This window comes from Daphnia pulex, chromosome 10 (assembly GCF_021134715.1).
Source record: "Daphnia pulex isolate KAP4 chromosome 10, ASM2113471v1".
In the NCBI taxonomy this organism is placed as follows: domain Eukaryota; kingdom Metazoa; phylum Arthropoda; class Branchiopoda; order Diplostraca; family Daphniidae; genus Daphnia; species Daphnia pulex.
In genome coordinates, this window is record NC_060026.1 from 2916695 (window position 1) to 2935667 (window position 18973).

The 18973-nt window shown below is 45.7% G+C and overlaps 1 protein-coding gene across 8 annotated transcripts in view; it reads left to right on the forward strand.

Moving 5' to 3' along the window:
- The window catches only part of LOC124205223 (multiple PDZ domain protein-like), a 33092-nt gene extending 15977 nt beyond the window's left edge, over positions 1 to 17115 (forward strand). For 2 of the 8 annotated variants that reach the window (XM_046602596.1, XM_046602597.1), the window contains exons 16-33: positions 527 to 987; positions 1551 to 1688; positions 2499 to 2519; positions 4232 to 4544; positions 4626 to 4778; positions 4882 to 4977; positions 5155 to 5280; positions 5354 to 5617; positions 5689 to 5802; positions 5891 to 5981; positions 10283 to 10725; positions 10840 to 10941; positions 11042 to 11113; positions 11188 to 11284; positions 12086 to 12831; positions 12925 to 13326; positions 13420 to 13526; positions 14595 to 17115. In XM_046602596.1, coding sequence (XP_046458552.1) covers positions 527 to 987; positions 1551 to 1688; positions 2499 to 2519; positions 4232 to 4544; positions 4626 to 4778; positions 4882 to 4977; positions 5155 to 5280; positions 5354 to 5617; positions 5689 to 5802; positions 5891 to 5981; positions 10283 to 10725; positions 10840 to 10941; positions 11042 to 11113; positions 11188 to 11284; positions 12086 to 12831; positions 12925 to 13326; positions 13420 to 13526; positions 14595 to 15141 — 4293 coding nt within the window. In that variant the 3' untranslated portion in view covers positions 15142 to 17115. Of the gene's footprint in view, positions 1 to 526; positions 988 to 1550; positions 1689 to 2498; positions 2520 to 4231; positions 4545 to 4625; positions 4779 to 4881; positions 4978 to 5154; positions 5281 to 5353; positions 5618 to 5688; positions 5803 to 5890; positions 5982 to 10282; positions 10726 to 10839; positions 10942 to 11041; positions 11114 to 11187; positions 11285 to 12085; positions 12832 to 12924; positions 13327 to 13419; positions 13527 to 13836; positions 13878 to 14594 lie in introns of all 8 variants that reach the window. The other 6 variants (XM_046602602.1, XM_046602603.1, XM_046602599.1 and 3 more) reach the window with 5 other exon arrangements.
- Positions 17116 to 18973: the final 1858 nt, after the last annotated feature.

The following is an 18973-nucleotide window of genomic DNA, read 5'->3' on the forward strand; positions in this document are numbered from 1 at the left end:
CCGGCCGGCAACGAGAAAAGAGAAAAAGGCATCCAGATTCCGTAGTGATGTGTGGGAAACGTTTCAACTCCAGCTGCTGCTGCTGCTGCTGCTGGCAATCTTTAAAAACTCTTTTGTGTGGTGCTGGTTATATTATTGATGATGATGATGACGACGTCGTCGCCCGGCTGACTCCCGAGTCCATCATCCTTTTCCGTTTCACGAACCAAAAGAAAAAGAAGAACCGGTTTTTAGTTTTTCTTAAAGAGTCACGTCCCCTGCGGGCCTTTTCTAATAAATAGCGGAACAGTGTGGCCGGGAACTTGCATCTGCCCGCTAAAGAATCTCGTCGGGACAAATCAAAAATTAAAACGGGCAGTTTAGTTAACGTTACGGGTATGACTGGACCCCGGAAAAGAAGATACTGGAAGAACATTTTTGTTGGTTTTTTTTCCGGTTTTTCTGGAACTGCTACTGGTCTTACCCACTTAGCTCTTTCTGGTCTCTCGGCAGCTGATTTGTTCATTAAATGTTTTGCTGTTTTCAGGAGCAGTCGGTTTTACCGCTTCCTCCACCTCCTCCACTACCGCAGACGGAGCCTCCTGATACGGATTCGTCTGAATCTGAAATGCCTAATCCGCTTTTGGTGAATGTGGCCACGGAGCGGCTTCTGCTCAGCTCGGGATCGTCCGCATTCGATCACCACCACCATCACCATCCGGGCGGAGGAGGAATGTCGGATGGAGGGCCGCTGCCGTCGGCCCTGGAGCGGACGGTCCGGATCAAGAAGGGCGGCGATCCGCTGGGCATCAACGTGGAAGTGGTGGACGGCGGGGCCAGCGGCGTCCTGGTGACTTCGGTGGCCAAGGGCGGAGCCGTCCACCGGGACGGTCGCATCCGCACGGGCGACTTTCTCGTTTCCGTCAATCACGAGACGATGAGGTTCGCCACCAACGCGCAGGCACGCGCCATCTTGCGGCGGACGCAGCTCGTCAGCACTGACGTCAGGTAAAATAAAAATGATTAAATATGCAAATTGATTATTTAAATTTAAATTGATACACAATTTTGAATGATTTGCCTTAGCTGCAGCCAATTGTAATTGTTTAACGTTCGTAAATCGTAACGTCATTAGGATGTTGAACGCAAGGAGTGGCGGTTAACTGCCGCGTTAAGAAGTTTTCCGCATACATTATGTTGTTGCCATCCCCTCTGGGGATTTTTGGCTGCGATTGAAAACTTTTCACTCTAAAGTTTGACTTTTTGGTAATGAGGAAAAGAAGCTTAAGATACGAACGGGGGGATTGAGTAAGCGAGTGAGTGGGAGGATGTTTTCGCGACCCTAAAGTGGAGTTGTTGTTGTTGTACACGACTCAATTAGAAACGGACATACTGGCCGAGTATCGATTTCCTCCGCTGAGAAAAAAACTAAAAAGTTGAACAGAACAAAAATTCAGGCAAAACAAACCAAACAAAACTGCTGATTGGACTCGAGTTTGTTGTTTATGTTTGAAAAATCAAGAAATGAAATCGAGTTCTAATTATTATTTGTCTGTATTTTTGATTTGCAGTATTGTGTACATCCCGGCCGGCGACGCGGCCATCTACCGCCAAACGACGCTGATGACGCAGCTCGCCCAAGACATGGATAGTAATGCCTCTGTTGTCAAACCCTCTTCCTCTTCCTCCACCACCACCACTATGACTAGGTAATCAAAACAAAACAACCTCTACCCAGAATTTCTCCTTGATAGACGGAACTTTTATTTTTTTTTTAAATTTTAAATACTTACCACTTACTACTTCAACAACACCAAAACACACACACACACACACTTGATTTTTTAAAATTCTTTTTTCGATTACTATTCACACAAATTACGTCTTCCCTCTTCTTCTTTTTATTACACACTTTTTAAAAAATGATGCAAAGAAATCAATTTACAATAAAAAACATCTGCACCGCCTTCGGCAAATTCCGAAAACAAAACAAAATCAAACCATTTTGCAGTCCCTTATTTTAATTTTAATTTCATTCACTTTTTTTGACTGGTCAAATATTTTGCACATTCTATTTTTTTTTTCTTTTCTTAACTGAGAGCGAGAGAGGCAAACACACACACACACGCACACAGAGACAAAAAACCAAAACAGATGTATACAACAAAACAAACGAAATTGTGAGAATCGATCATGCGCTAAAGGAAAAAGGCAACAGAAAAACAAAACAAAAAACGAACGAAGTCGAGGAGCGCAAAGAAATGAATGTTGAAGTGGTGTAGATTTGACAAGGACATAAAAATGGCGACCGTGACCGGTCGCGTGCGTGAATATTCAAGTCCTTGTGAGGGGGTCTGTTTCTTGTGTCACGGTTGTTCTTTTTTCTTCTCTTCTCCGGGTCATTTCTCTTCATTTTCTTCTTTTTTTCTCGTTTCTTTCTTTCTCTTTTTTTTTATTCCATTTCATTTTCACGCTACTACGCACGAATGGCAAAACTGTTATTCATTTCCATTCGCCAGGATATACCCGCAATATTATCGGTAAGAAGAAATCTGCACTAGGCAGAGAGACTAAAACAAAAGAGTACGAACGATCAAAGATTCCAGTGTCATATTTCCCCGTTCTAGAATTTTTCTCCTTATCTATATTTCGGCTCCTGTCTTTTCTACTGCTGCTGCTGGCCGTCGCATGCGCATGTTTCTGTCTCTTCGTGTATTTGTGTTTGCATGTCGGGGAATTCGCCATCGCGTGTCGCTCCGATCGAACCCAGCAATCACCCAAACTTTTTTTCTCTTTTATTTCGCCTTTTTCAAAAAGGTTAAAATGATTCCCACTTTTTGGCTCCTTTATTCGGTTGTTGACTGGGCCAGGGTTGCGCTTGCGCTCGATTGTATACGGACGCGACACTCTTCTGTGTACCTCACTCTCTCACTCACACACACAATTCAATTATGAAGAAGAGTGGGAGAAAGAGAGAGAGAGAGAGGGAAGAGCCCTTAAAAAGGTCTAGAGTTGGGAAACCCGGCGAAATACTTGACGGAAGGCCCAGCAGTGTGCTGCTGTGTCCATGTGTTTGCCATTTTGGGCGGTCGAGCTGGGCAAGTCTTTCCCGACTCTCCTTTTTTTCCCGATATCAACTTATTCCGCGGGCCTCCATTTTCTCTCGCTGGCCGTTTGGCGACGGACGAACACCCGCACGGCTGTTCGGCAAACATTTCCAACAAATTTTTCGCTCCCCTCTCCCAATGTGCATGTCATTGCCCGCCCTATTTTGGTTTATTTTTCTTCTACTTCTCATTTGAAAGAAGAAGGAGAAGAAGCGAAACATTTTCTCTCTTTGTGTTTGTGTGTGTGCGCGTGTGTGTGTGTCTTGAGAGAGAGAGAGAGATCCGACTTGTTCCGAAGGGCCGGAGCGTGAAAACTTAGACCTAATAACGCTGCCCGGCTAGTTGCTAACAGACACACCACAGGTGAAGTTGCTCGACACAATTTTTTGGGTGAGGAAAAAATGCTGACACCCCTCCGCTGAGCTCTCGTCTTTTTTATTTCTGTTTTTGTTTGATTTGTCGCTTTTTTTATTCATTCAAAATTCCGGTTCTTCTTTGCTTTTTGACATTTTAAAAAACTAGAAGCTTTTCGGTATATGTCAATTTTTTTTTTCCTCTTTTGGAATTCCTCTTGCCCTTCCCCACCCAATCCCACGGAATACAAAAGGAAAAAAGCCAAAAAGGGAGGATTGTAATCCAGTTACCTTTTATTAAATCCGTTTGCTATACGAATGGAGCGATGAAAGCGAAAGAGATAGAGAACGAAAAGAAGCCCTTCTATCTCTCTCTCTCTCTCTATCTTTTTTTTTCTTCCTTTTTTACACTCTCCATTGGCTTTATTATTTGTACGGATGTCAATATTTTTACACGGAATCGAATTTTTTCCTTTTTTCTCCCTTTTCTTTCATTGCCGGTTGTTTCTCGCCCGTCTTGTTCTTTGTACTCTGCACTCTCCCCCTCTTGTGTGTGTGTGTGTGATCTTTTTGAAGTTTTTGAATTTCGCGCGCTCTCACCGACTTTTGCTATTTGCAGTATACTACGTAATTACTTATCATAATAATATAGTGCATTTTGGTTGATTTTTTTTCTTCTTTTTTCTTTTTTAAATTGTTGTTTGTCGCTGTTGTTGCGCTGTTGTTGCGTGTGCGCTGGATGAATTTTGTTTATTGCCAATCTTGTCTTTAAACACGGTCCCCTCTGTTCAGCTCGCCTTCGGTGACGGTGCCATCGCCAAGAATCGACCCGGAAGTGCAAGAAATCAACTCGGCGACGCTGCCACCGACGCCGTCAGGAGCCCAAGGAGCTGAAGGAGCAACAGCTAGCGAGCACGAGTCCAAGGACAGCCGACTAGAGGAGCCTGAGCTGCTGCTGCTGTCGGAGGAAGAGGAGGAGGCCCAGCCGGAACTAGGAGACGGTCTTCCAGCGTCGAAACGAGTCGAGTCGCCGCAGTTGCCTATCGATCCAGCAGTCCAGCAGGAACCGGCTGTTTCGTCTTCAATCTCTACCACCATCGCACAGGTATTTACTTAATTCTTTAGACTTTTAGAGAGTTTTATTTGTTTTGTTTGATTCAATTTGAAATTTGATTGAAAAAAACAGGTGGCGTATCCCAGCGCCAATCCCCCCGTGGCCGCCACGAACGGAACTAGCGGAATGATGGCCATCTATTCACGGCACTGGGGCCCCGAGCGGAGTGTGCAAATTCTTCGCGACCCCACCAAAAGCCTCGGCATCAGCATCGTAGGCGGCAAGGTATATTCAAACCTAAATAGTCGACTCTTGAGACTAGACGGACGCTATTCGGCTCAAAAGTTAACTTTGATCTCCTTGAAAATGTGTTGCCCAACAACCCCAGGTCGACGTGGCATCGGGAAGTGGTGCGCCCATTACCGGCATTTTCATCAAGAACGTTTTGCCTGAAAGCCCAGCCGGACGCACTGGACAGTTGAGAGTAAGAGAGCTAGAGAGTACAAACTTACTTAAGTAACCACCTTACTCCGCCCGCCCGCCCCCACCCATCCCAAACCACACACCTTGCTATATACTACCCCACTGTGTATCGATTATTGCATTTGTTATTTCACTTTTTCTTCTTTTTGTTTTTTTGCTTTGATTATTAAATCAATAGACGGGCGACCGGATTCTAGATGTGGACGGTGAAGACTTGCGTGAAGCCAGTCACGAGAGAGCCGTTGAAGTCATCCGCAAAGCCGGAAATCGCGTCACTTTCCTGGTTCAATCCCTCGTCGATTTTGTGCGTTTTGATTTTTTCAAGTTTGTTTGAAAAGTTTGTCAAAACGTTTCAATTTTTCTTTTTCTTTTGACAGGAACAAGATCAAAATGGCATTACGGCCACCGGATCGCTGGCCGCAGATCAAAATGGCATTACGGCCACCGGATCGCTGGCCCCGTCTGTCTCCTCGCGGTACCAATCGGAAGGAGCTGAAACGCCGACGACGGATGCCGAGCACCTGACGCCGTTGCCATCGCTCCTGAACGGCGACTTGAGCCAGAACAACACGATAGAACTGCCCAAAGTGGCTCCTAGCGGACTTCCTTCCAGTGATACGCCCATGCCGGAAGTCATCCAGGTACAAAAAAAAAGTTGAATTTGAAACAAAATCGGATCTTTTTTAAAACTTACCGACCGGAATTGATTTAGAGCGGATTCGAACCCAAACCGGTGATCAATCGCCAGCAGACGGAAGACGATGACGAAGATGACGACGACGGCGGAGACACTCAAGGGCGGACCATCACGGAAGCCGGCATGGAGGTCTGACGTCATACTCATTATAACCGGCAACCCCCAAAACTTTTTCCAAACACTTTTATTTTATTTTAATTTTTCTGACTTGGTGCAGATTGAACGGGCCAGCGCCGGAAACATGAAACTCACCTCGTCGGAAAAGGCGTCCGATCCGGACCAGCCGGATGATTTCGGTTACACGCAAAGTAAGTTTACTCCGCAATGCCTACATGGGGGAACGACTTTTAGGTTGGCAAAAGTTGTTTTGTTTTTTTTCCATTTAAAACATTTAAATTTCCGCTCGCACGTGTGCGAAATTTCGCTGCGCTTCCGAAGGTTGTAGACGGTGAGGAGAGGCGCAGGCGCCGTTGCGTCTCTCTCTTTCCCTTTCCTTCAATATAGAAGGTCCCCACTGAAATCTTGTCCGTTCAATACCGGAACGAGCGCTGCAAACTGCGATACCCTCCCGTCAGCAGCTGTGGGATGTTATTCACATGTTCTCTCATCTCTTGTTCGCCTTGGCTCTTTTTCCCTCCTCTTCCTTCCTTCTTCTTCTTCTTCTTCTTCTTGTTCGTCTCTTTCTTCCGTCTCCGTAGAGACTTTGGGTTGTGTGGAGTTAGTTGGTCGGACTCTTTCCCGCCGTGCGGATGCGACCGCCAATCACTCCCGTCACTCTCGGCATTTGAGTCTTACCTTGCGTCAAATATTTTTTTTTTGCAATTCATCCTCGAGCGACGGAAGAAACAATTTTTTTGTTAAACTTGAAAAAAAAATTTTGGCGCCAAATTTTTAGTGATTTTTTTTTTTTTTTTTTTTTTATTCTCTGTGGGTGAACGGAAAAACGGAAACCAAAACAAGAAAAGGGATGCGGTGAATCGACGATCTCGATTTCTCTGTGTTTGTGTGTATTTTCTTTATTTTTATTTCGTGACAAATTGCGGATGAGTTGACTCGACGATCCTGCCCGGAGGAGGAGGGTAAGGGCGAGGGCTCCTTAAATCGTTTCCATTTTTGTCCGCGTTGGATTCGACATTTCGCGGTAAAGCCGCTCGATTCCTCCCTACTACACCGCTGGTTGTCGATAATTAATTACACCAACAACCAGAGACGCCCCTCAAGTATATCCCATTCTCATTCCTGTTCACTTTGAACTCTTGACGTTTTTGAAAATTCCTAATCGCAATCTCCTCCCTCCCTCCTGCTCATATGCTGTTAAATTAGTGCACTATTCGGCGACACAGTGACACACAGTCATTTATAGCGCGTGATCTCTCCCATCGTCATGGAAACGATTTTCGAAGCTCCCGAACGTGAAACAGGTACAGTGGTACACACATTTCTTCTTCTTCTACTTGTCTAAGATGAATTGCATCACAGTTGTCTCTCGTCTGCCAAATTAATTAAAAAAAAACAAAAAGAAAAACCCTTTGTTGTGGAAGTGGGTGGAAACTGTGCGAATCGTTACGTCGGAGGGTAAGGGTAGGGTAGATGGTGGGGGATTTCTTTGTCGGCTTCCATAAATAGTCGGACGCCCGAGACAATAAAGGAGAAACTAGAAGAAGAAGGAAGAAGAAAACGGTTGGCTTTTGTCTCATCGTCGTGAATTCTTAACATGTCCCACAATGTCGAATGGCGATGGGTGGGAAAAAGAAAAGACCCTGCCCTTTTTTCTTCTTTTTCTTCTTCTTCTGCTTTGGCGATGGTGATAAAAGGGTAAGGCCGGCCAGTGGATGGATATCTTTGATCGATATGGTCGAGAGACCTCCTAGCAGATTGGTATGCACCCGAGCTAACTGGGGCCGTCTAGCACAGCCTAGACGTCGTGGGGGGGGGGGGTCTCGTGTACTAAACGTTTGATTGGATTAGTGGAGCAGAGCAATCAGATGAAAAGAAATGGATAGAACGGACAGCTCTCTTTCTCTCTGGCCCGTCATCACCTCGTCAGGCCGAGTGGGTGGCAGGGGGAGGGGGTGGAAACATGAGGTCTGGTCGAGTGTGTGCCAAATGGTGGCGTCCAATCTTGACACGGACCGTCCGTCTTGTTGCAATTTCGTTTCTTTTCTTCTATTTCTTTTTCCCCCTTTTTACTCGGCTGGTTGGGTCGTGTACAACAAAGCTTGATTGCATCTGACTAAGCTCCTCCCACCACCACCACCACCGCCGCTGCCACCCCGGTTTGAATACACACACAGCAGACGGGCAAAGGGTTGGGCCGATTTCAAAGTTTCCCAAGCGCTTCTTCTTCCCTTATTCTCGACTCGACTTCTTCTTTTGTGCCCATCGCAACTCTCTCTTGACTCTCGGATGCTGCCAACTCAAATCCCCTCCCGCCTTTCACGTGACTTTCTTCTTCTTCTTCTCTCCCCTCCTTGTTTGTAGTGGGAGGAGGAGGAGGAGGACGATGTCTACTAGCAGATAGACCCGAATTTCTTTTTTCTTCCCTTCCGTGTTTTATGAAGAGGCTCCCGCCGCGCCCCTCCCACTCGTCGACTCGTTATTCATTCCCGAGGAGCCCACCCGACAACGACAGCCAAAGACGACGACGACTCGGTTTACTTTTGCCTTACATTTTCCATATAGAAACTAAGAAAAAGAAGAAGAAGGAGTTCTAAGGCAGTTTTATTTTTTTTATTTTTTTTATTCACTTGTTTATGTACACAAAATATGCTCCCGCTGTTGCTGGATGCCGCCGGAAGGGTGTAACAGAGTGGAGGAAAGGAAGAAAAAAAAAATGAAACAAATTTTTCTTTTTCTTTTTCCTTATTCCTCCTCCTCCTGTGTGTGTGTGTGGCTTTTCATTTCTCTCCTCGATGATTAGGTTTTTGTGTGCGTCTCTGGGCGGCTCAATCGAACGCGGTGGAACTTCCTTCCAGCCGTTCCAAAAAAGAAAGAAAGAAATTAAATTAAAAAAGTAAAAGAAGAAGAAGAAGATTATTCGAAATGGATGAAAGCAAGTTTTTCTTTGTCATCGGCAATCTTTTTTTTGCTTCTTCTTCTTGCTGGCTGGCTGGGAGGGGGCCCAGCTGCTTTATAATAAGACTAGGTACTCCGTTTATCTCCGCCAAAAATACGAAGAGTGAGGGGTAGATTTGAGAGAGAGATTGAACGGATAATCAGTTTCTTTTTTTTCACTCGCTGAGAATTGTGCGTGTTTTTTTATTTTTCAAACATTTTTCTCGCTAGTTTTATTTTTTATTTTATTTTCAACCCAGTCGTCCCGGTCGATATCTTCGCTCTACGGTAATAAGATCTAGACCGGAGCATGTCGGCCGAGATTTGAGAGAAACAGACAGTGTGTGCAATATTTTTCGGCCGTTTTTTACCATCTTATTCTTCTCTGCGCGAGTTGGTTAGATAATACTTGGCGAAAAAACATTTACCGAGAAACTTTTCGTTTTGTTTCCCAAAGTTGCGTTTTATTTTGATTTGTTTTTCCCGCCATTGCGCTGAAACGAAAAAATAAAAAAATATAAAAGGGAAGAAGTTTGAAGATGGAAATGATATCCGTCCCCCGCGTTGTTGATCCTTCCTCCGTGTACATATCAGTCTTGAACCAACAGTAATAACCAGTAGTAGTAGAAGAAGAAGACTGTTGGTTTATTTTCCCCTTTTCTGGGTCTCTTATTTGAGTACGAAATGGGAAAATATGAAAATCGTTCCGGGGGACCCCGTTTCCAATCATAACCACTCTCTTCTCTCTTCCGCCGATGGATGTTGTACCACCAGAGACCCTTTTCTTGTTTACACTCGGGATCGTTTCTACCCGAGAAGAAAATAAAAATAGACACCGTCGAAAAAATGTCAAAGAAAAAATAATTTTCACTTGGATCGATCGAGGACGGACTTCATTTAACAATGTATCCAAGAACCCTGGGTACAAACTGGGGTAAAAAAATCCCGGTGTAAGTCTAGTGGATATTGAACTCCTTCTTCTTTTGTTCATGAGACTTTCTCTGACTTTGGTAAAAGATAAAATAAAAATAAAAGAAGGAATCGATAATCGACGACGGTTCAATGATCCTTTCTCCCTCCCCCTTTTGTTGGCCGAACCCCAACTTTGACGTCTTGATGCCCATATCTCTCCTATTCTTGACTGGGCAATTTGTCTTAGCCCCCCCTGTAACTACGACGACTACTGCTACGACTACAACAACTAAACTACGGACTATATTTATGCGCCTGTGAGCCTCCTAACGCACGGAGAAAATCTTTTATCCTTTCCAATGTTCAGTTTGATGGCCATCAAATTTAAAAGCTCGAAAGAAGAAAAAGAGAAAAAAGCTTTTTCTTGGACGGGGGGGAATAATAGCCAGCAACCGGGCAATATAAATAAGGTCGCAGCGCACACGAATGTAGACATAATTCTTTTTCGATTATCTGAGCAGTGAGAGTACTTGTATGCCCAGCTGGCCGGTTTCGAAAGAAGCTTTATGTGTTGCCGTGCATTGTGTGGTGATTTATGTTCTTCTTCTTATTCTTGTCCGGCTGTTTGTTATTTCTTGAACAGAGAAAATCCATAAGAAATGGGGAGACCTCAAGGGCGAAATTGTTCGAGTCGATTTGGACCGGACGTCGCCCGGCGGCGGGGCCCTGTCGACGGTGAGTCTGGGCCTCAGTCTGGCCGGACACAAGGATCGAACCGTCATGGCCGTTTTCATCTGCGGTCTCAATCCGAGCGGCATCGCCTTCAAGGACGGCCGTCTCCAGGTGGGCGACGAGCTGGTCGAAGTCAACGGCAACGTCCTGCACGGGCGGTGTCACCTCAACGCCTCGGCCATCATCAAATCCATCGGCGGAGCCCGCGTCACCATCATCGTCCTGCGGAGGGAAGGAGCCCTCCAGGAAGTGGCCGTCCCGCCCATCACTCGATTTCCCATCTCCTTGGAGGAACAACCGCCGGAAGAGCGATACTCGCGATTCAAAAACCTCCGCATCATCACCCTCAAAAAGGTTTTTTTTTTAATTATTATTTTTATTATTTTAACGGCCCGGATTAAAAAAATTCCGGTGATCCTTAACGCTCATTTTCTTGGCATTTTTTTTTTTTTTTTTTTTTTCCTTTAGGGTTCGGCTGGACTGGGCATCATGATCATCGAAGGCCGTCACGCCGACGTCGGTAGCGGCATCTTCATTTCGGATATCCAGCGGGAAAGTGTTGCGGAAGAGGTGAGTTATTATTTGAATGATTATTGATTTGCCGCCGAGTCGATATGATCCAATAACGACAACGATTTTCGCTCGCTGATGAAATGTTATAACAATCCAGGCTGGACTCGCCGTCGGCGATATGATCCTCTGCGTCAACAAGGACGAGCTTCTCGGTGCCGATTACGATACGGTAAGGGACATTGTTTGATTTGTCGTGGCCCGTTTGTTTGACGACTCGGTTTTTTATGCCCGTCTCAATATCAGGCGGCCGGTGTCCTCAAGAAAGCCGAGGGTATCCTGACCATCGTTGTGTCCAATCCCAAAACGGCCGATCCCATCAAAAAGGAAGAGCCCAAGCCAAGTAAGTCGTTTTGTCTTATTTCACTTTTTGTTCGATTTTTCTTTAAAAAATCTTTGGTGCTGCCCAGTGGGTTTCTCTCTTTTTATTTCAAATTCATTTAACCGGAATGACTCTCGGCATGTTAACGTTTCTTTGTCCGTGCATGGTCCATTTTTTTTCCCGCCTCTTCTTTTTGAAACAAAACCAAAATTTGTTGTCCTCCTCCTCCTCAAATGTCTTGACTTGCACGCACTGCTCCCGAGAATGCTGCTGTTTGCCTGGGGGTGGCCGTCACACAAACTCCATTTTCCTTCCCAATTCTTTCTACTCCGTCCGTGGCCGCATGTGAGTACATCTGGATATCCTTTTCTTTCTTCTTTTCTAACGTGTGGTAGAAGTAGATGTGGTGAAACGCCAAAATTCTTTTTTTTATTTTTATTTTATTTTCTGGATGATGATATGATTTTTCTGGCCGTCGTGACAGTTGATCCACTGGCCCGTTATGGGCTGCTCTCTTTTCCCTCTGCTGGCTCTTTAATTACTTTTGGCTTCCTCCTTCTTTCTCGGCTTTTTCCATCTCGTTGGCCGTTTTTTTTTTTTCCTTCTTCTTCTTCTTCTGTTTGTAATGAAAGACACAACTCGTGCGCAGCCCCTGTCGCTACGAATGAACTTGTCCGCTCAATAACAAGTCAACCGTAGAAAATCAAAGTTTACGCTTGTCCAGTTTCGTTAGCCGTCCAGCTCGCTCGCTGGATGGGTTGAACATTTGATTTGAAATAAGTCTAATTTGATTTGAATTTTTTTTTGGCGGGAATTTCACAGAATTACCTCCGAAACCGGCGATTGCACCGAAACCGGCGTCCATGTCGGCCGGCCGGCTGGGCTTGAATTCGAGTTCGGCGTCGCATAACGTGTCGTCGACGTCGTTGCCGTCCTCGTCGGCCGTCATGGCCGGACTGGACGTGCATTCGACGACGGTGTCGAGCCAATCGGCGCCGCAGTCGCCGCTGAATGCGCCCGGCCTCCTCCCGTCCTCCCGTCCCGTCTCGTCCTACTCGCCGTCTCAGTCGCCGTCGCCGTCGATGGCCGCCATTTCGGCCTCGTCGCTCGACGCCAACGTCGTCAGCGACTCTCTGACGTCGACGATGGCCACGGCGACGGCCACGCCCGTCGATCCTTTACCTTCCCTTTCGGCTTCCTCGTCCTCTTCTTCCTTCCTGCCGTCGGCCTCCCTGACAGCCCCGGCCGTCGTCACCGCCGCCGGACGGACACCTGGCTCGGTTCCGGCCTCTTCCGGCGGCGGCGGCGGCGGAGGAGGGTACAAGGGCGTGGCCATGGGCGGCAGCGCTGGCGGCCACCAGGGCAAAGCAGTTCTCCGGCAGCACGGCGGCCCGTCTTCGCACTCTAAATCTTCTGTTGGCGGCAATTTAGTTGTCAAGGTGCCGGACGAACCGCTGCCCGACCCCACCGTTTGCGAAGTCAAGCCGGGCAAGGAGACGACCATCGAAGTCAACAAGGACAAACTGGGACTCGGTTTGAGCATCGTCGGCGGATCCGACACTCTTTTGGTAAAAAATTTGAATTAAACTTTTCCATTTTCCCGGCAAAAAACTCCGGCCCGTCGATCAAATGAAAAAATTCAATTACTTGATCCATAACAGGGAGCGATCCTGATCCATGAAGTGTATCCGGACGGTGCGGCGGCCAGGGACAAGCGCCTCAAGCCGGGCGACCAGATCCTGGAAGTCAACGGCGAGAGTTTCCGCAACATCACCCACAGCCGGGCGCTGGCCGTGCTGAGGCAGACGCCTGCCAAGGTCCGCATGATGGTCTACCGTGACGAGACGTCGCTCAAGGACGACGACATGCTGGACATTATCGAAGTGGAGCTGCTGAAGAAACCCGGTCGCGGTCTCGGTCTCAGCATCGTCGGCCGTCGCAACGGTCCCGGCGTTTACATTTCCGACGTCGTCAAGGGCGGAGCCGCCGAAGCCGACGGCCGGCTAATGCAGGGTGACCAGATCCTGACAGTCAACGGCAACGATTTGCGAACGGCCTCGCAGGTAAAATTTTGAAAATTTGAAAAATTTGAAAGAAGAAAAAAGCGCGCGAAAATTGAATTGAATTGTTTTTTTTTAAATTTTCTAACCCGTCAGGAGCAAGCGGCAGCCATCCTGAAGACGGCCATGGGCAAGATTGATTTGAAGGTGGGCCGTCTGAAAGCCGGAGCCGCTAGTCCCCGTTCAGCCACTTCGGCCGAATCGTAAGTTTCCCATTTCCAATCATTTTCCTTTTTTATTTTCTCAATCTTGTGTGTATCTTTTTCTTCTTTCTCTTCACTCTGAGACGACGACGATATCCGTCGTCTCATTGGATTGGATGGTGCAAAGTAACCAATGACAACAAACAAGGAATCCTTTTCTCTCAGCTCGAGATTGGATTCCATGATTGATCCGATCGATGATTCAATCGTCTTTTATCTATTTCTGTCTTCTCTGTGTGTTTATAACTCTTGAAGAAAACAAAAAACAATTCTTTTTCATTTATCGCTGGCCCGATCGTGTCACCACCAGGATTAATAATAAGAAATAGTCATCGACTCTCTGGTGTCCAGGTAAAAACATAACAAAAACAAAAACAATACGATCATTTGAACTGTTTGACACTTGCGCATGAGCTGCTGCTGCTGCTGGAAATGTTTTTAGAAACGAAATTAAGTAGAGTAACTCGCTCTCACGTTGAACATGATGATTATTTTTCATTTGTGTCTATTCGGCTTGATTGTGTTATCGGATAGACGTCATCCCCCTTTTTTTTGTTTTTAATTTTATTTTTTTTCCGACGCAACGTAAGACCCCCCTCCCTCCTCAACCAACCAATTGCCGGAGCAACTTGGCATCCAGCTAATTAGTTCGACTTAATTCTCTCTATCCTATTGTTCCGTTTGCTGATGTGGCGAAAAAAAGAGAAAAACAAAAGAAACTTTTGTTTCTGTGTGTGTACATCTCACACTCAGTTTTTTATTTTTTATTGACAGAACCCTCCCTCCATCCACTCATCCGGCCGGCCGGAGTTATTAGTGTGTAGTAGCTTGTTAGTAGTTTGCCTTGTCTCTCCGGCTTTTCGCTCTCTGTGTGTAACTAATTGATTTGCATTTTTTGTCTTGCGACTATCCGTCTGTCCGTCTCTCTCGGCTAATGGGCCGTTGCGACGACCTAACTCGAAACAACTAAAGCGTTTGCTTGTTATGTCCTACTTTTTTGGTCGATGGATTGTGATCATCTTTTATTTATTTATTTTTATTTTTTCCCCTGTTCCGGTTTTCTTGTAGAAGTCCCGCCTCGTCCCACCTGCTCCCGCCAGCACCACCCATCCGCGAAGACAGTCTTCCCTCAATGTTGAACATTTCCGCCGCCGCCGCTGCCGCCGCCGCTTCGTCGGCCAACGATCCGCCATTGGTGCCGACGCCGACGACTCCGCCACCTCCGCCGCCACCTCCTCTGCCACCCGTGCCCGTCCTGCCCGTCTCGCTGCTTCAGCTGGACCCCGTCAACGCTCTTCCGTCGCCGGCGGGAGCCTTGGCGGCGGCTGCTGCTTCTTCGTCGACGGCTCCGCCCACTTTCACGAGGATCGTCCTGGAGCGAGGAGCCGACGGCCTGGGATTCAGCATCGTCGGCGGACTGGGCAACCCACAGGGTGACCTTCCCATCTTCGTCAAGACCGTCTTTGAGCGCGGAGCGGCCGCCCAGTCCAATTTGAGGCCGGGCGACCAGATCCACGCCGTCGACTCTACGCTGCTCGACGGCAAAACGCATCAGGAGGCCGTCGCTCTGCTCAAGAACGCCAAGGGAACCGTCACTCTCACCATCGTCTCCTAAGTTCACCGTTTTGGTTTTTTTTTTTCGTTTTTCGTATTCGCCGATTTTTTGGGTTCCAGCTCTGCCCCTTCCATTTGTTATTTTTCATCTTCGCCCAACCCTCCCGCTCAACGTCATATCAAAAGGGGAAAACCAAAAACCAAAACAAACAAAAAAATTTTTTTTTTACAAAGAAAATTTGAAGCTGCTAATCCTATACAACCAAATTTTGAAGAGACGTGCTGAGAAATTGCGATGCGCGCGCGCGGTGGTGGTGGAGAGAGAAAATGTTTGGTTGGAAATCGATCGAATCTACTTCCTCCGTGACAACCTGACTTTTTGATAATTGTTTAATCCAAAGATTTTTATTATTTTTTTTCTTCTCGTGGCAGCGTGCGGAGTGCCGGAGTCCCACCCCAAACCCCCCCCTGAGATTCCTATTCCTCTCCCACCATTTCTTACCTGCTGGATCAGAAACGGGATGAACGCTAGGCGCGGTTGTGGTTATTTTTATTTATTTTTTTTTTTCAAATTTCGCGGGGATTAAAAAAAAAACGAAATGAAGACTCGACATTTGAATTTCCCGCGTTCTAATTAGGATCCCCCCATCGAGTCTTTGGCTGCCACGTTATTCTTGAATAAGGAAAAACGATAATCGTTTCTGGTTTAAAAAAGAAGAAAAAAAAAGAATGTGCATTTTTTTTCTTTGGTTTAATGACGACTTCCTCACCACACAGTCACGCTGCAACAATAAAGTATGTTGAGTGTGCGTGCGTGTGGGTGTGTAAGTGTGTGCGTGTGTGCTCTACTCCTTCCCTGTACTCGTCGAGTGACCCGTTTTCTGTTTTTTTGAAAAAAATTCGGGAGTCCTTTTTCTCCACAAAACCTGATTTATCATTTGTGCTGTAGACTTTTCGCGGCGGATCCAGTCGATTTCATTTTTTGTTGTTGTTGTTGTTGGGTTTAAAAAATGGGGAATGGGAATAACAAAGGTGGCGGTGGGATTTTTATTTTCTCCCCGTAGACGATCCTTGATTGTCGATCCTTAAAAGTGATTGAATTTTAAAAGGAAAAAGAATGCGAACGGGCATAAAAATTATGATTTTAGAGCAACTAGTTGACGAAGAAGTATTTGTCTACCACGGCAAATTCTATGCAAAAGTGCCCCCCCTCCTCCTCCTCCTCCTCCCTGATTATATATACCGATTATCATGACGCTCTCTCTCTCTCCTTTGATGACATTTACCCGCCGTTGTATTGACTTGATCGATTGATAATTGTTATGACATATTCCCTGCACTCTCTTCAACTCTTATCTTTACTCTATTATTCTATTCCGTATACTTCCTCGTCTGCCTGTTATGAATCGACTTGTTTTCCTCAATCAAATCTACTCCCCCCCCCCTCCCCCTCCCTGTTTTACATACATTTAACAATGTCGAATCTTTTCTTGTTTGTGTCTGAAAGAAACGGAAAAAGGTGAAGAAAACACCTTTTACCGTTCTAACCTACTTATATACATCTTTTTTTCCGGAAGGAAAAAAAGAAAAGAAAGAAAAAATTATCCGAAATTGAATTTTTTATTTTCGTTTCACGATGATTTTTCGAAAAAATCAGAAAAAAATGTCGAAATTTCAGTTTGAGGGGAAAAAAATTTAATAAATTGTGTTTGTTTTTGGATGAATCGAACAATATGATATGACAAAAGAAATGCGATATCCGTTGAACCATTAACTCTCTCTCTTCCTGATTATTATAATTAAGTTTCAACTTGAAAGAAGAAAAAGGAAAACCAGCTTAAAGAAAAGAAGTGCTCTCGTTATTTTGTTTCCCAGTCTTGAATTGCCTCCTCCTCTTTATCTCTCCTTCTCTCTCTCTCTCTTAACATTATTATTATAATGAATTGAATTGCCCTTTGATTTTGGTACCTTTACTCATTGACACTACCGTGCATACTCACTGTAGCCTGTTAAAGAAATATATTTGCAATAACAAGAACGTTTCCCGTGTCCGACACTAAAGCTCCGGAGAATATTCCGCCGGATGGAAAGCCGGAAAAAAGTTTTTTGGGTTTTTTTTGGGGGGTTCCAGCCTCACTCTCCCGACTCTTTTGGTTAATCAATCCGAATAGAGTAGGAATAGAGAACGGCAAAAGTTTTTGTAACAGTCCATCGTCCATTGGAAGATGGATCGGATTACTCGAATCCATCGCGGCCCCTTGTTCTTCCCAGCCGAGCCGGAATAAAAACCAAAATACTAGCAGGAAAGACTCTTTTTTTCCCTGGGAATCGATACATCAGAATCTCTTGTTTTGAGCTTCCGTTCGATCCTGGGCCAACGAGATTGTACGGTGCGAGAAAGTGTGTAAGCTAGAGGACTCTCTCTCTCTCTATGTAGGGTCTATCGTTTATTACACTCAAGGCCCTGGGAGATGGATACAGCCAAAACAATGGGGGTGACCAATCACAACAACGGGAGGGAACTGTTGTGTGTAATATCCCGGAATAATGGAAATACAGGAGCGCCAGCGAGATCCTGAAAATTTCTTTTGATTGGATCTTGTTCTATCCCTACGTAGATGTATATAGACTCAATCCTCCCGTCTTATTCTCCACACTGCGAAAGGAAATTGTGTAAGACTCCCTCGACGCCTTAACGACTGTCAGGATCTCCCTTTTTTTCTTTTGTTTTCTTTCCTTGGTCCATTTAATCCCGATGGTCGTTATTTGAAGAATTTAGTCGAGTCCACGGAATATCTCGTGTAGGATTACGTGGGCCAGCCAACTCGACAACAAATGAGAATAAATCTGCCAACAACTTTGCAGCATTAAAATAAAAACCAGCGCGAATTTGAACGTTGGGTGGGAGCTAGATATAGGACATTGTCCGCAGGATCAAAAAGTCTATAGGTCGTAAAACAGCCAACAATTGTGGAATCTCTTTTTGTGTGTGTGTGTGTTATTGTCTGTGTTAAACTCCGGGGAAAATGGCAGTTTTACGAGTTTGATGGAAAAGTTTACACCGCGCGTGTCCCAAAGTTTTACGACCGGAATCGCGGATCATTAGTCGGATCGTGTGAATAAAACTATCGAATCTAAAAAAAGAAAGTCAACAAACAAAATCTCTATTCAAAACTCACGTTCCCATTTTTATTACTTGACTTTTTTTTTTATCCCGTCCATAGCCTCACGCGTCATCCGCTCCCGCACATTCGTGGGTAATTACGGGAGGAGGGGGGAGTGAGTCGAAAAGATTATTCCTTGGCAGGAGCTAGCTGGAGGGTGCTCCCAATCTGGAACTGCGATCATCATCTAACTAATGATGAATTGAGTTTGGTCTGAAACGAGTCAAATGGTGGCTTGATGATCAATACCCTCCGGCAGTTGCCGTTCGCGAGACTATCGAAAGGAAATAAAAGAGCCACGGATGAGTGGATGAGGAAACCGGAGCAGTCGATGGATGGGATGAAGGAGGGGTAGAGAGAAAAAGGGGAGGAAGGGAAATGTGCTTTGAAGATACAAACGTGGTGGAGATGGATGGATGCATCAAAAGAATCGATCGGGTCGGACGTGAGTCGTGCCTTTTGCGCTTTCTCATCACGCCACTGCTGCATTAATGTGGCTGGGGTGCCTTTCATCAGTGACGTGATAGACCGCCATTGGATGGCCGACGATATTTACTCGTCGCTTTCCCGCCCCCGAATCTCTTTTTTTATTATTATTATTATTATTAAAATGATGTATGAATTATATCATCTAAGCGAGAACACCTTCCAGGTTTTCTATTTCTGGATCGAGTGTCCGGTTTAGTTGGTTTTTAACCATCAATCAACGAGCTCGTCTCGGATGACGGT